Source organism: Pituophis catenifer, unplaced genomic scaffold (genome assembly GCF_029215685.1).
Source record: "Pituophis catenifer annectens isolate HBS135680 unplaced genomic scaffold, rPitCat1.0.hap2 SCAF_15, whole genome shotgun sequence".
Classification (NCBI taxonomy): domain Eukaryota; kingdom Metazoa; phylum Chordata; class Lepidosauria; order Squamata; family Colubridae; genus Pituophis; species Pituophis catenifer.
The window spans coordinates 17,729,895-17,745,891 of record NW_027256895.1 but is presented as its reverse complement, the minus strand read 5'-3'; the positions used below and the strand labels follow the sequence as shown (position 1 = coordinate 17,745,891).

At 36.5% G+C, this 15,997-nt stretch overlaps 2 protein-coding genes across 2 annotated transcripts; both read right to left on the bottom strand.

Moving 5' to 3' along the window:
- Positions 1 to 108: 108 nt before the first annotated feature.
- LOC139324998 (vomeronasal type-2 receptor 26-like) lies at positions 109 to 8,249 on the bottom strand. Its single transcript, XM_070954785.1, has 4 exons — positions 7,827 to 8,249; positions 6,414 to 6,641; positions 3,323 to 3,449; positions 109 to 1,004 (listed from the first exon to the last, which is right to left on the bottom strand). The coding sequence occupies exons 1-4, from the start codon at positions 8,247 to 8,249 to the stop codon at positions 109 to 111; spliced, it is 1,674 nt and encodes a 557-aa protein (XP_070810886.1).
- A 3,648-nt stretch (positions 8,250 to 11,897) lies between these two features.
- LOC139324501 (vomeronasal type-2 receptor 116-like) lies at positions 11,898 to 14,999 on the bottom strand. Its single transcript, XM_070954213.1, has 4 exons — positions 14,944 to 14,999; positions 13,551 to 13,740; positions 12,880 to 13,006; positions 11,898 to 12,796 (listed from the first exon to the last, which is right to left on the bottom strand). The coding sequence occupies exons 1-4, from the start codon at positions 14,997 to 14,999 to the stop codon at positions 11,898 to 11,900; spliced, it is 1,272 nt and encodes a 423-aa protein (XP_070810314.1).
- Between the last annotated feature and the right edge of the window lie 998 nt (positions 15,000 to 15,997).

Sequence of the window (15,997 nt, the reverse complement as noted above, 5' to 3'; positions counted from 1 at the left end):
GCACAATCTGGTATGATGACAAGTCGATGGACTTTGAGTTGTTTGACCTCATCCCATTCCAAAAGAATTTGCATTAGTTACTGGTAATAATTTTTCAGGATTTAAAAATTATCTCTTCATGAGCAAATGCTTGCTGTTTAGATCAGGTCTGAACAAGATGATAAAACACTTGGGGGCAAAGATACAACCCAGTAAACCAGCACTGGAAGATAAAATGGAGAAGATCTCCACAGCCACCATATATTTTCCTTTGGTACTCAGGTAGCTTGGAACAAAGGACAACCAGACACAGCAGAAGACAAACATGCTGAATGTGATGAATTTGGCTTCATTGAAACTGTCAGGTAATTTCCTGGCTAGGAAAGCTGCAGAGAAGCTGACAATGGCCAAGAACCCCATAAAACCCAAGACACAGTAAAATATGGTCACCGATCCTTCATTGCATTCTAATACAATTTCCTGAAACACTGAATGTTTATCAGAATCTGGGTATGGTGGGAATGTCATCAGCCATGAAGCACAAATGATGGCTTGAACAAGAGTGCAGGAAAATACAATGGAGCTCACCATTTTCTTCCCCACCCATCTCCTCATTTTGGACCCAGGCTTGGTAGCCATGAATGCTAAGACAACCACAATGGTTTTGGCCAACAAACAGGAAACTGCCACTGAGAAGATAATGCCAAAAGCTGGTTGTCGAAGAAGACACACAATTTCATTTGGTCTCCCAATAAATAACAAAACACAAAGGAAAGAGAGTAGAAGTGAGATGAGGATAATGTAGGTGAGGTTCCTGTTGTTGGCTTTGACAATGGGAGTGTCTCTGTGTTTAATGAAGAACTTGAGCACGTAAGATGTGATGAAAGCAAAAGAAAGAGCACAAACAGCCAAACTTATTCCCAGAGGGTCTTCATATGATAAGAATGTTATGACTTTTGGAATGCAGGAATTTTTGTTGTGATTTGGGTATTGATCTTCTGGACATGGAGAACAGTCAGTTGTATCTAAAAACAACAATCAAAAATCAATTTATAATCTGTTACACTAATCATTATATGTCCTGTATTGACGGAACATGGCCATGACGTACTTTGTATTGTATTGACCTTGAACTCGAGAACAATTATCTGTGCCTAAACTAACCACCCCAAATCTATTTATAGCCTGTGACCCATTCACAGAACATGACAAGGCACTCAGGCTGAAATGTGAAAATGAAAACGAGACTAAAGAAACAAATAAATGCCCAAACAAAATCTGCTGGAAATAACATGGGAAATAATCTCTCAGTCTCCCAATAACCATGGCATCAATGGGAGGAATAAAAAATAGTCATGCTAACTTATCCTCTTGTCCAAATTGTATGCAACCAGACACAGAGTTGGGTCTGTGCAATTTGTACAAGATGTATAATACCGAAAAACTCTGATTTAAAGATATTTTGGCCAGGGATGATTGAAAATCATACTAGAAAGCTCTGATCAGAGGTGGTATTCAGCAGATTCTGACCAGTTCTGGAGAACTGGTAGCGGAAATTTTGAGTAGTTCGGAGAACCAGTAAATACCATCTCTGACTGGCCCCACCCCCATCTATTCTCTGCCTCCCAAGTCCCACCTGATCAGGAGGAAGTGGAGATTTTGAAGTAACCTTCCCCTGGAGTGGGCTGGGAATGGAGATTTTATAGTATCCTTCCCCTACCATGCTCACCAAGCCACACCCACCAAGCCATGGCCATAGAATAGGTAGTAAAAAAAATTGAATTCCACCACTGGTTCTGATCCAGACACTTCACAGTGATGGTCAAATGCAAGCTTATTCACTTAATACTATAGGGACCTTTGATTTGACTGAAGTGCTTAAAGATGGATTGTCTAAAAGTAGGGAAAATGTGAATTCCAGTCCTCCCTTTTCAGATGAAAAAGAGTTGGGTGACGTTGGGCCATTAACTGCCTCTCAGTCTCAGAAAAAAGACACAGTCAAACCACTTCACAGATATTGCCAAAAATATATGCACCTATCCATGTAGTTAGCAGAAGTAAAGATTGGTTAAAATGGCATTTTTCTTAGAAATTTACTCCATAATGGTCAGGGAAGAATCCAGGCACTGAAATCTCAATAGGAAACTCAAAGCTCAAAGCTCTGGTGGCACAGTGGTTAATATGTAGACTAACTCTGCTCACTGCCAGGAGTTTGAGTCCTTTGAGCCTGACTGGCTCAAGGTTGACTCAGCTTTCCACCCTTCCGAGGTCAATAAAATGAGGACCCAGATTGTTGGGGGCAATATGATGACTCTGTAAACCACTTAGAGAGTGCTGCAAAGCACTATAAAGTGGTATATAATTCTAAGTGCTATTGCTATCTATTTTATGTCCCATTCTCTCCTTGTACTTCATAGTGAATTTCTGCCTCTCCCCTGTGCTTTTATCTGAAGTGCATCTTTATCAATCCATGCACTTTTTTATTATGAATAATTTCACAAGTGAGAGGATTGCATATCTATCTACAGAAGTGGTATTCAGCCGGTTCATACTGGTTCAGGCAAACTGGTAGTGGTGCCTGCGGGTGGGCCCACCCACCCACCCACCCACCTGCCCCAGCTCTATGACATCCAATTTAGACATGTTTTCTAGGCCAGGCACATGTGTGGAAGGTGCACGAGCAAGCAAAGTGCATGTTTGGAAGGCCGGGTGCATGCACAGAAAGTGCGTGCACGAAGTGAGTATGCACGTGTGCGGCAAACCAGCGGTAAGAATATTGGAAACCCACCGCTGCCTGTCTAGACAACTGCTCAGAAGCTGATTCACTTTCATTACTTAGTTTTCTCTTAAAAGAACCCTCTGCACATTATATGATATGAAAAGAAGGACTAGGGGAGACATGATAACAGTGTTCCAATATCTCAGGGGCTGCCACAAAGAAGAGGGAGTCAAACTATTCTTCAAAGCACCTGAGGGTAGAACAAGAAGCAATGGGTGGAAACTAGTCAAGGACAGAAGCAGCTTAGAACTCAGGAGAAATTTCCTGACAGTTAGAACAATTAATCAGTGGAACAACTTGCCTGCAGAAGTTGTGAATGCTCCAACACTGGAAATTTTAAGAAGATGTTAAATAACCATTTGTCTGAAGTGGTGTAGGGTTTCCTGTCTGGGCAGAGGGTTGGATTAGAAGACCTCCAAGGTCCCTTCCAACTTGTTATTCCATTCCATTCCATTCCATTCCATTCCATTCCATTCCATTCCATTCCATTCCATTCCATTCTATTCTATTCTATTCTATTCTATTCTATTCTATTCTATTCTATTCTATTCTAATATCTCTTACCCATTTTAGCTGAAATTTTCCCTTCTGGACACGGAAGGCAATCATAACAACAAAATGGCTTTCCTTCCTTCTTGGTCTTCCGAAAGCCTCTCTGGCAATGATCATTACACAAAGAAATGGGGTAAGCCTATTCTCGCAAAAATAAGAATAACATATTAGCATTCAAATGGATAGAAGGATAGATAGATTTGAGATTTACTCCATGCTGCAAAATCAACATTTTAAAATGGATGCATGACAAATACTGACAAGACTTATTGGTTTAATAATCAAAGAGTTGCAGAATAGCTGTTAGAACCTACAATATTCTTGGGGGGGGGGAAAATATGTACGTGATAAATATTTTGGTCAAAAGTAGCTGTCATCTTGAAGGAATGCCTCTCAATGTAATTAACAATTGATGAAACATATCACGCAACTCCTCCGCAAAAAAGTTATCACACAAAAATGTCAAGATTCCTTTAAAGGGTTCCTAGGATTGGACATGGCAATATTCAAAATTCAGTGTCTCAAATATAGTATAAACTATATAGTATAAAGATCCAACAGAGAGGGCATGCTACAGGTTCCATCTGTAGCCAAAGGAGTACAGAATGCTGTCAACTTGCCACTAAACTCATACCTATTTATTGTCAGGGTTCCAAGTAACAGACCCAATGCAATCAAAACTCTGAGGCCAAGGTCAAGGTCCAAATTTATTAGGCACGTCATATTGGCACATCTGATGAAAACCTGACTCTGAAGGTCCCTGGGTTTTCCTCACCCAAATTAATTTCAAAGTTTCTTCCCCCCAGTCCACATGTCCATCACATGTTCCAACTAGGTCACAGTCTCCACTCCAATTGGGTTCAGTTCACGCCTTGTCAGCACATGGTGGGAATGTCCTTGATTTCCAGGAGAAAGAATTTTTATTTTGGATACAAGAGTCCAGCTATCTCTACTCCCCCGCTCCCATTGTCACAGCTCCAACCAGCCTTGCTGTGGCAGCCCTGAAGATGCTCCAAAATGGCTTCAGGGTTGACATTTATCTACTTGCATTTGCACACTTTTGAACTGCTAGGTGGGCAGGAGCTGGGACAGAAACAAGCACTCACTCATTACACAGTGCTCGGGTCTTGAACCCAGGCTGTCAGCTCTCCAGCTGACAAGCTCAGCATCTTTAACCACCTGGCCATCAACCCCCTTTTTATATTGTAGTTTTATTTAATTGTGCTATACCAGCCAGGGTATGTTCTAATGAGATGGTCAGCTATATGGAATGAATGACTGACTGAATGACTGACTGACTGAATGAATGAACTGACTTTGTATAAAAAAGAACACCGCTTGGGGGGGGGGGAAAGCCCTACTAAGCAGGTATATACAAAAGTATGAAGGCTATTGCTTAACACATTGTAAGGCGCCCTGAGTCTCCAGAGAAGGACGGCATATAAATTGAACCAATAAATAAATAAATAATAAAATTTGGTGTTTCAGATAAATGAAAATCTATAATAGACTTTTATATCCATCAACCTGTATGCTGTACACATCAATATCTGGCCATCATGGTTAGGGCAATATAGGAGCTATAACTGCAGCCTAACACTATTGAAAGGTAGCTAAGCATAGGAAAAAAAAGAAGGATATAAGATCTTTATACTTTATTCCAAAATGATGGCTAGAATGCCCTTATATGACTTACAGATTACAGTTCAGATCAGGAATTTTGCATTAAATAAAAACATGTGGGGTGTGATGACACATAGAATTCACATTCACATGCTTTAGAGTTGATAATAAAATTGACTGATTGATCAATAATTGAAATATTTCAGCAACAATCCAATCTAGGGTGGCATATATATATATATATATATATATATATATATATATATATATATATATATATATATATATATATATATATATATATATATATATATAATTTGATTTATATGCCGCCCTTCTCCGAAGACTCAGGGCGGCTTACAATGTGCTCAGCAATAGCCTTCATCCTTTTGTATATTTATACAAAGTCATCTTATTGCCCCCACAAACTGGGTCCTCATTTCACCTACCTTAGAAAGGATGAAAGGCTGAGTCAACCTTGAGCCTTGGCGAGATTCGAACCCTGCAGTAATTGCAGGCAGCTGGTCTTAATAACCAGCTTTAATAACAGGGTGCCTTAAACCCCTGTACTACCAAGGCTATGTGTGTGTGTGTGTGTGTGTGTGTGTGTGTGTGTGTGTGTGTGTGTGCAAAAAAATTAAATCTCGGGTGTTTTCCCACGTCATTGTAAATAAGTTAATTAAAATGTTTAAAATTCTGGTTAAAATCCCAGCTTAAAATCTTCTAAAAATCCTTACAGAGCACTCTGCAAGGTCCTTTAAAACCTCAGCTAAAATCCTACCAGTATTTTAAAAAAAATTTCTTTCTACCAACGTTTCGACAGGCAATTTCGACTATTTTAAAATACTCCCCTCTTATTTCTATCTCTATTTTAACTTTTTCCCCCATGTCACTGTAATATTCAAAGACATTTCTTTTCTATCTTCCATCTTTCTCCTGCTTTGTTATTCATATTTCCCTTATTTAACTCTTCACATCTATTTATATTAAAGTTTCATCCTTCATTTTTCATTGTTCAGTGTTTCAGTGTACACTTCTAGTACCAATCACAATCATTTAAACATATAGAATAAATCTGTTCATGTTCTTTCCAATCCATGTGATTCTACTATTAATACACATGTTTACATTAAATTATATTCTTTCATTATCTAATCTCCCATTGTTTAATTTTATCATTTCACTGCTAATCATAATATTTTTATGCATGTTTAAAAATATCATCATTCAATCTCTAATTTTCCAATTAATGCTTAATTCTTATTCATAATTCTCATATTTCACTCTTCATATCTACTTATATTAAAATATTGTCCTAATGTCAAGACTGTTCTTACAAGAGGAAACAAATGCACCAGGAATTTGCTTATGACCCAATGTTTAAGCTAAAAAATAACTTTTAACAAAGGCTGAGGATTTTGATTTATTTTGTTTTAAATTTGCTGAAAAGATTTAGGGCAGATGACCTAAATCTTCTTACCTGATTAAAGTTTTTTGGCCATGTGATGAACTCCAGATGGATATTGAAGATTTTGTCTGGAGGAGAAAATGGATCTATTCTTCCTACTTTGACCTTAGAAAATGACCTGTTTGGAAAAGTGATCCAATTTATAATATCAAGTCCTCCAATAAATTCTCCATATCTATCAAAAGAGATCTTTTCGCCCACATTATTGTTGAAGGAGACACTTCTCAGAAAAGGGCAAAGCTAGATTGGAGAGAAATAGAAATATCATAAAGGGAAGGTAAAATTATTTCATTTCTGCTAAATCTCAAGTTGATATGTAGGAACTGAGAATGGCATTCCATCCTATTGCTATTGCTTAAACATTAACTACACAATTCACATTTCAGCTGGGATGAGTTGTGGTTCTTCAGACATGACAGGATGAGAACATGCATTTTTGCATAGGTAGAAATTGAATCTTCTCATTGCTCTCTCAAGGAGGCTTTTCCTTCATGGACAATTTTCAGTCCTTGTTCAGGACATCTGAGAATAGAATAAGAATAAGAATAAGAATAAGAATAAGAATAAGAATAAGAATAAGAATAAGAATAAGAATAAGAATAAGAATAAGAATAAGAATAAGAATAAGAATAAGAATAAAGCTGGAAGGGAAGACCTGGAAGTCTTCAAGTCCAGTCCCCTGCTCAAGCTGGAAAACCTATAGTATTTCAGATAAATGACTGTCCAGTCTCTTCTTAAAAACCTCCAGTGATGGAGCACTCAAGATTTCTGAAGACAAGCTGTTCCACTAGTTAATTACACCCATGATTTCTGCTACCGGTTCTGCTGAACCAGTCCGAACTGGCTGAATACCACCTCTGAAGGACACTCATTGGACTTTGTTTCCCAGCACATGGCCATCATATCTTTTTCATCTTGGATTGTTCTTCAGCTCTTCTTCAGGTATTATGCGTCTGTTCTTCAGATGCATGATTTGTTTAAGTATGTTGTTTTATGCATGTGTGAAGAATTATAAAAAACATTTGGCAAATTGCTTGATTGGCATGCCAAATTGAACATACCAGGGTGGAGACCATTAAATAAACTCTATTCTGCACAGAAGAACACAGAGAAATCTTTCCATCATGATGTGTCTCCTAATGTCCACTGATGGGTTTTATAATAGCATGTTTAAAGTCACAGGGCCCCAATGTTCTTGGATATAGACATACCATTTGTATATATGTGCATTTAGACTTGTTTGTTTGGATATGCATATAATAATTTATTGTATCTTTTAGGCTTGTGTTGTGAATATTGAGTGTCTTTTTGCAGATTGAATTTAGAGAAAAAGACCAAGTAGATTTTGTTATGAAGAATTTTTCAAGATCTAAGTCAAAAGTTAAATACTATACATTGTTTTGATGTTCTCTGCTGTAGACTTACCTGCCATGATTGTAGGTCCTGAAACTTCTGCTTTTCCAAATTCACCCAATTTCTTTGCTTGTGTTTAGAATAATGCAATGACTGCAGAGCATGTGCCACGACATAGACAGCATTGTACACATTGTAGCTATGGCCACTCATGTTAAGTTCAAAAGCAGAAGTAGGAAGAGTGTCCAATTTCTCTTCTCCAGTACAGAGGTTCTCAGGCCTTTTAATTCGTTTTTTAGACTTGGGAAATGAGCAATCAAACACCTGCTCCCAAAAGTCTCTGATAAAGCCATCATGTGGTTCCGTTGTTGGATTTCTGTTCTGAAGAAATTCCTGGAATCCAAACACTTGCTTTGAATTAGAGGAGAGGGACAAAGCACCATGGATGAAACATACATCCCAGTTTCTGTTAAGGGATACTGATGTAAAATCCATTTGTGCTGGCATAACCCAGATTTTTTCTTTCAATCCTAAATCTTCTACTTCTGAAAAACGGAGAAGTGTTCTTAAAATTAACATGGTCCGAAGGTCACCAAAAATAATTATCACATTGGTTGTGCTTTTCATGAGAACTTCATATATTTCAAGTCCTTTATCCATCACTTCCATAAAATCACTGTAAAAAGCTACGTTTGGGAACCATTCCATAAAATCAAAGCAGATTCCATGCTGAGAGAACTTGGGGACTACATCTCGTACAAACTTCTCTCCTGCTTCATCTTTCACAGAAAGAAGACCAATCCATGTCCACCTGAAATATAACAGCAACAGAAGGATTCCTTGATGTTGTAAGGCTTCATTGGGAAACATCTGTTGTAAAAATACATCTTGGGTTTCTTTATTCATTACTGGAGCAGAGCCATATGTGAGCTAGAGAATTTTGTAAAAGAAACCACACCAAACCAAAAGTCGTGTTAATGTCTCTTTTTTCTTGGTCTGAATAAAAGTATATCTTCTGAATTTTATTGCTGCTTTCTAAACATCAAGAATGCTCAAACCCAGGTTTCAATTCAGAGCTTGTGTGAATGTGGTACAGTGTAAAGATTTTGGGCTAGAGGCTTCAACATCCCATCTGAGCCAAAAAAGGGTGACTCAGACAGTAATCAACTGGACAATTGGTACCTAAGTGTTTGACATATATATATTTTAAGTTAGAGGAACATTCTTGATATTTTCCACTAGCATTGCCACTACTGTTCTCTTCAATATACTCAAATTCTGTTCTGTTCAGAAACTTTTAGGTTTGGAGACTAATACCTACAACTTGAAGTGGAAGAACAACTAACTAATATAATATAAGATTCCAGAGGACTTCCAAATGGGGTCATTATATCAAACATGCAAAGTATGGAATAAGGGAGCTAGCCATCCTTTTATGGTCTCCAGCAATCCTCTGAGAAGCTAAGAATAATGGTTTGGAGACCCTTTTTGCAAAATGTGCATAAGGAGATTAAGGTTGAAAAATGACCACTTCTGCATTGCAAATGACTAAACTCATTTCATTTCAATGAGTGAGCACCTTTCCCAAATTTGGGGACGGGGAGGCTCTCTGTCACACCTCAGATGAAACAGTTATTGAGTTAGGATGGATACTTTACCATGATTTATATTGATAAAAATAGCATGTAGTATCCATTTCTCTAAATGAATGACAACCTTTAATTTTTTAAAAAAAGGATACTGAAGATATTTACACATATTTAAAAAAAAATTGGAATGTATACTTCTTCTTTCAACAGATACTTTGCAAATACTGTGCCTTGAGCAGTTTCTGCTCAAAAGATGCAGCTGTTTTAATGATTCATAAAGAGAGACGTTTGTCCGTTCTATTACACATCATGAATCATTTCTTATAATGAATTCATTGAACCCCTAAAGCCTAACCTCATACTGACATTTCCCTTGTCCCAAACACAGTGCTTCTAAAGAATTGCAATTAGTTATAATAGGAACTGAGAGAAATTTATATAATCCTGGGAATACCTGTGGAATTTTGTAGAGAGACAGAAGGTTCAACATGTGAAGACAGATGTCAGGTCCTCCAATTACTGCAATGGGAATGTTCCCCATGTCACACTTATAGTTTGGGATGAATGTGCCGTGCATGGAAAGAAGTCTCATTGAGGCAAGGAAGGTCCAGCTTGGACTAAAATTGCTATTATAGATGTTGAACCCAAGGGTGACATTGGCCAAGATCTGGAGATCTTCACTGATCTGCTTTACAGCAAAAACCAGGGCCAGGACATATTGGTAACTCTGAAATACAACCCTGTCATGAAAATTAAATCCTTTGTTAAACACTGCAACACCTGTTATGTTTCAGTTCTACATCACATTACTTCATAAAGTGTGATACACATATAATTCTGCTTATCACTGAAAAATAAAATGGAAACATAAAAATTACAAATCTGTATTCCTGAACAACAGTGTTTATCATTTGGAAATTATTTAGGATATAGCTGGGTTCATGCTCCCCTAATAAACCTTAAGCAGTGATTTTCAATCAACAGAGATGCTTGAGGTACTTGTATGAACTCAGTGAAAAATTGACTTCTGGCTATGGATCTTTAGATTTCAGTGAGAACTAAGCCCAATGAACTAAATATTAAGCCATATAAAACTATTACAGGAAGTTTTGCTTAGGAACAACACCTAAGAATTGTTAGAAATAGATCTTGCTCTTATTCATTCATGGATTGTTAGCATAACTCTTAGAATGTTGACTTTTGGGAGATCATTATACTGGAATAATCATAGAAATTGAATAACAAAATAAAGAACAATACAAACTATCCTTTTTACAAAGCTGAAGATACAGTATATGTGAATACAGTGTATTCTAGCAGTTCAAAGTAAATTGTCCTTTGTGTCATGTGAATTAATGGTGTTGTAGAAATCTTACATGGGAAGAAATGAACAACTTACATCACTTCATCCTGAAGTTCGCTGGAAGGGTGACGATCAAAACGAATTGGACTGGAAAAAGTATAAACTTGAGAAATAATACTAGCAATGGTCAAATCTCTAGACTGAGAGTACTTGTGAAGAATAGGAAGAGGATCATCAACATTGCAATTAATATCAGGAACCGTATGTGCTGCTTGAAGCATTGTTACTAGTAACAATACCAAGAAAACAACTATAGTTGATACCCCAATAATCAATCAACTTCTTTGTCTGTTTACTTCTTCTCATTCATCAGAATATTGAACGGCAACTTTACAAGACCTTGCCTAAAAATCCTATAAATTTCCTGTGAAATGCAGAATATCCAGTTGTGTGGATAAATAATTAAGGAACGAATCCTTCATTCAGAGTGTGAGCACATATGGATACAGTATCCACCTAATGTCATTCAATTCTATCAAGGAAGGTTTTCATTGTCTATTTATCAGTGATCAACTGACAAATAATTTAGATTGCCATTGGAATGGTAATAACATTTTACAACATGGGTTTGTGATCCTGTGGGATTTGGAACAGGTGCATAGATAATCATAGTTAATTTTATAATTATAGAGGAGATAACTATATGCCCAACTTTTTCAACTTTGCAACTAATAAAATATTCAGTACAATTGTAACCAAAACTTCTCAGATCAAGAAGCAATGATGAACATAAATCTAATATTTTTAAAAAATCGTTAAAAAAAAGTTAAACATGACTATCAAGAGAACCATTTGAGACACCTTGAGAAATTTTTGAACTTGTGAACTAAAAAGCATGAGATGGAAAATTAGAAAATATATATTCCCAAATATTTAGTTTCTAGTAGAGTATGTAGGAAATATGAGATACTGAGGCATTTCAGTTCTCTCAGCAGTAGTTGACACATGTGAATTAGGATTTTTTGTATATTTTGCTGACTACATATTTTGGTTTGCTCCTAAAAAATACAAACACACACACACACACACACACAACCACATATACACACCAGTTTTGGAAAAAATAGAACAGAGAGAATGCTGTATATTTAATCAGTTCTACCCAACAAAAATTTTCCCAAAAGAAATATTTCCAAGCACAATCAAAATATATGACTACATACACAAAATCAGAAGTAAACAGATAAAGGTTTACAACTTTCTTTTCATGAGATGATGTTTATTGTTTAATTCGGGTCTCATCAGAATGATAAAACACTTGGGGAAAAAGATACACCCCAGTAAGCCAGCACTGGAGGAGATCATGGAGAAGATCTCCACAGCCAACACAGATTTTCCCCTTGTGCTTAGATAGGTTGGAATAAAGCACAACCAAACACTGCAGAAGACCAACATGCTGAAGGTGATGAATTTGGCTTCATTGAAACTGTCAGGTAACTTCCTAGCTAGAAAAGCAGCAGAGAAGCTAACCAGAGCAAGAAAACCCATGAAGCCCAAAACACAGCAGAACATGACCGAGTCTTCATTGCACTCCAGGATGACTTCTTCAGACATTGAGTGTGCATCAAAATCTGGGTATGGTGGGGATGTTATCAGCCACACAGCACAAACACATATTTGAATAAGGGAGCAGGAAAGAATAATGAAACTGATTATTCTTCCACCCACCCATTTTCTCAGTTTCGACCCGGGTTTGGTGGCCATGAAGGCTAGTACCACAACAAAGGTTTTGGCCAATACACAAGAAAGCGCCACAAAGAAGATGAGTCCGAAAGCTGGTTGTCGAAGGAGACACACAATCTTACCAGGTCTTCCAATAAATAAAAACACACAAAGGAAAGTGAGCAGGAGAGAAACAAGGAGAGTGTAAGTGAGATTCCGGTTGTTGGCTTTGACAATAGGGGTGTTTTTATATTTAACAAAGATTGTGAGCACCAAAGTTGTCTTCAATGAAAAGCACAGGGAAAGAACAGTTAGACTGATCCCCATAGATTCTTCATAGGACAAAAAGCTGATCCGCTTTGGAATACATATATTTCGATGGAGGTTTGAATAATGATCATTTGGACAAGGAGAGCAATCATCCATGTCTGAAAAAGAACAAAGTGGAATTGATATAGTGGATTATGCAAAGTGTTGTACTCTAGTCCCATTATAATTGGAAAGTTCCTACCTTTCACCTTGGATATTTTTCCCTCTGGACACAGACGGCAATCATAGCAGCAAAATGACTCCCCTTCTTTCTTGGCCTTGTTGTATCCTGTCTCACAAGGATCATTACATAAAGATAGAGGTAATGCCTATCAATAAATGAAAAAAGAATATTTTAAGATGCAGAGGGTAAAGGAACTGCTTGGAGGGATACTGTTCCTGTAGAATCAACAGAATAAAAATATATTGATAAACAGAAGTATTGTGATGACATTATTTTGAGATTTATTTTTTTCTCAAACAAATTCATTGAATATCTAGCATGATTGCAATTGCTGGCTTTCCTATAACCATCATCCCCACTCTTTAAAGGCTATATCTATATTGATTACATAAATTTTCTCATTGTTTTAAAATTTTGATCTCCCTAGATTGATAAAATCTAGTACACTGAACTGGATCTTTTACATCAAAAACAGTGAATTGATTATCCATAATTAACAGGGGAACAAAATCAAAGGTGCAGTATTGTAAACCAGACATTAGAAATTAAGCATTCTTGCATATATTTTTTTCTTTCCCTAAGTTATTTGTAATTAGATTATTTTAAACTGATGCTATGGGAATTGCATTGGTAAAGATATCTTATGCTACATAAATGAATGCTGAGCAATCTAGATTCAAACAGGTCACCTGATTAAAGTCTACTGGCCACATGATGGAATCTATGGAGATATTGAAGAAATTGTCTGCTGGAGCTGTAGGATCTACCATTCCAACTTTGACCCTAAGAAAGGACTGGTTTGGGAATGTGATCCAGTTAATAATGTCAAATCCACCAATGAATTCTCCATTTTTATCAAGGGAGATTTTTTCTCCAACACTGTTATTGAATGTAATACCTTTCAGAAAAGAATGAAGCTGAAATATAGAAATGTAAAGAGGGAGAAAGAGACAAATTAGAAATTCCAAAATTTCACATTACTAAAATAAAATTAAAATATTATTAATATGTGATTAGAAAATATAACCCTAGTGAAAATTTTATAAAACTGCAATCTATCATCTGATTCCTATAATTAGTTAAAACAGATTATCATAAGCCTCTCTGAGTCTCCAGAGAAGGGCGGCATATAAATCAAACTAATAAATAAATAAATAAATAAATAAATAAATAAATAAATAAATAAATAAATAACATTCTTTCCAGAAAGTCAAGGCCACTTTGCCCTGCAGCTGTGAAGAAGTGACTGGGTAGCACCTTCAGATTTGGATGGTGCCTGATTGGATCGTATGATGGACATGTGGATGCTGGGCAGGGACTTGAACTTTCTTTTGGGTGGAGAAAACCCAGAAGCTCACAGATCCAGGTTTTTCCAGATGGGCCAATATGACATCTCTAATAAAAATTAGCTTTGAGGGGGGCATGGCCAGCGTCCACAGAGAAATGATGCTTTCTTCAGGGTTCCTAAACGATCATCGATATCACAGCCACCTGGGGGTCTTTTTTGGCTGAAGCTGTCCTATAGGGATGGTGAATGAGAGAGGCACAGACTGGCAAGCACAGGGAAACTGCAAATTCCCTGGCTGGTCAGAAAGCAGCCATTGAGAGCTGCTACAAAGCTGGGGCGGTTACATCTGAAGTGGAGAAGTAAAAGAAGTGGAATCATCTGGGTGAGAAGCTTGCTTTTTAAACACTTTTAAATATATGTCTCATTTCATAAATCCCTGAAAATAGTTTGAAGAGAAAGAAATGGCACAAGGAGAGGAGGGGATAGTGGGCATGTGCTGGCTCTCTGCCTTCAGCAGTTTAGTGACGAAGAAAGTGGATTGGCTCAAATGGAAGAAGAAAATTGAATGAATTAGTAGAATTGATTTGGGAAACAAGGGAATTAGAGCAGAAAGCCTGAAGGAGTATTTTTTAACTTTTGAAATGGAAATTGAGTTTAAATGATTGAATGCGCTATTGTTACAAAACTTTTCCTTTTTCACTCCTTGAGTGAAAGTGAATTGCAGTGACATCTTGAGGCACCAGTGAAAAGACATTGTTTCGTACAAACTGAATAAGATGAATAAGAGGACTGACCTTGAGACTCTTGGTGGAACTGATAAGAAACTGGTGTGCCTGGTGGAGAGTTGCATATTGAGAGTGTTATCTTTAACACAAGCTGCTTTTTGAAGTTTGTGCAAGAAGAAACATAAGAAAGACACTTTGCATATAGCCTTGACTGCGTGATTTTTTTTCTTTGTTTTTGGTTTGGGATTATATTTGTTAACTCTTAAAATATATATATATATATATATATATATATATATATATATATATATATATATATATATATATATATATATATATATATATATATATATATATATATATCTTTTTTCTTTTTTCATAGGCTTTTATGTGCATATTCTTTCTAGCCAGGTTTTACCTATGTAAACTTAGTTGTTCTTCAGCCTTAGGTTCTGTGAAATCTCATTCACAAGTTCTTGGGCCCTTTTTCTGCTGACAAACTGCAACTCTGTGTTGCTTCCTCTCCCAGGAAGCAACACAGAGTTGCAGTTTGTCAGCAGAAAAAGGGCCCAAGAACTTGTGAATGAGATTTCACAGAACCTAGGGCTGAAGAACAACTAAGTTTACATAGGTAAAACCTGGCTAGAAAGAATATGCATATATATATATATATATATATATATATATATATGTATGTATGTATATGTATGTATATATATATATATATATATATATATATATATATATATATATATATATATATATATATGTTTTTGGTTCTGCTCTAATAGTTGATTTTTTGTTACACCTTTTTTATTCTTTTTTTTTTTAATCAGAGTCGGGTTTGCATTTTTATTTTTGTCTTTTTACGTTTCGTAAAAAGACGTGAATACATGAATAATTCCCCCCCCTCTTTTTAATTGTTTTTCCTTTTGGATGGTTGCTTTTCTGGATGTTCTAAAATTTGGATTAAGGTAAGAAGAATCTGAAGAGTGAGAAGTTTTGGAGTTTTTGGTTTTGGTTTTTATTTGGTTTTCTTTTCTTCCTCCCTTGCATTTTTGGTTTTTGGGTTGATTGAGCTTTTCATCGTTTATTTTTGTTATTTTTCTTTTTTCCCTTTTCC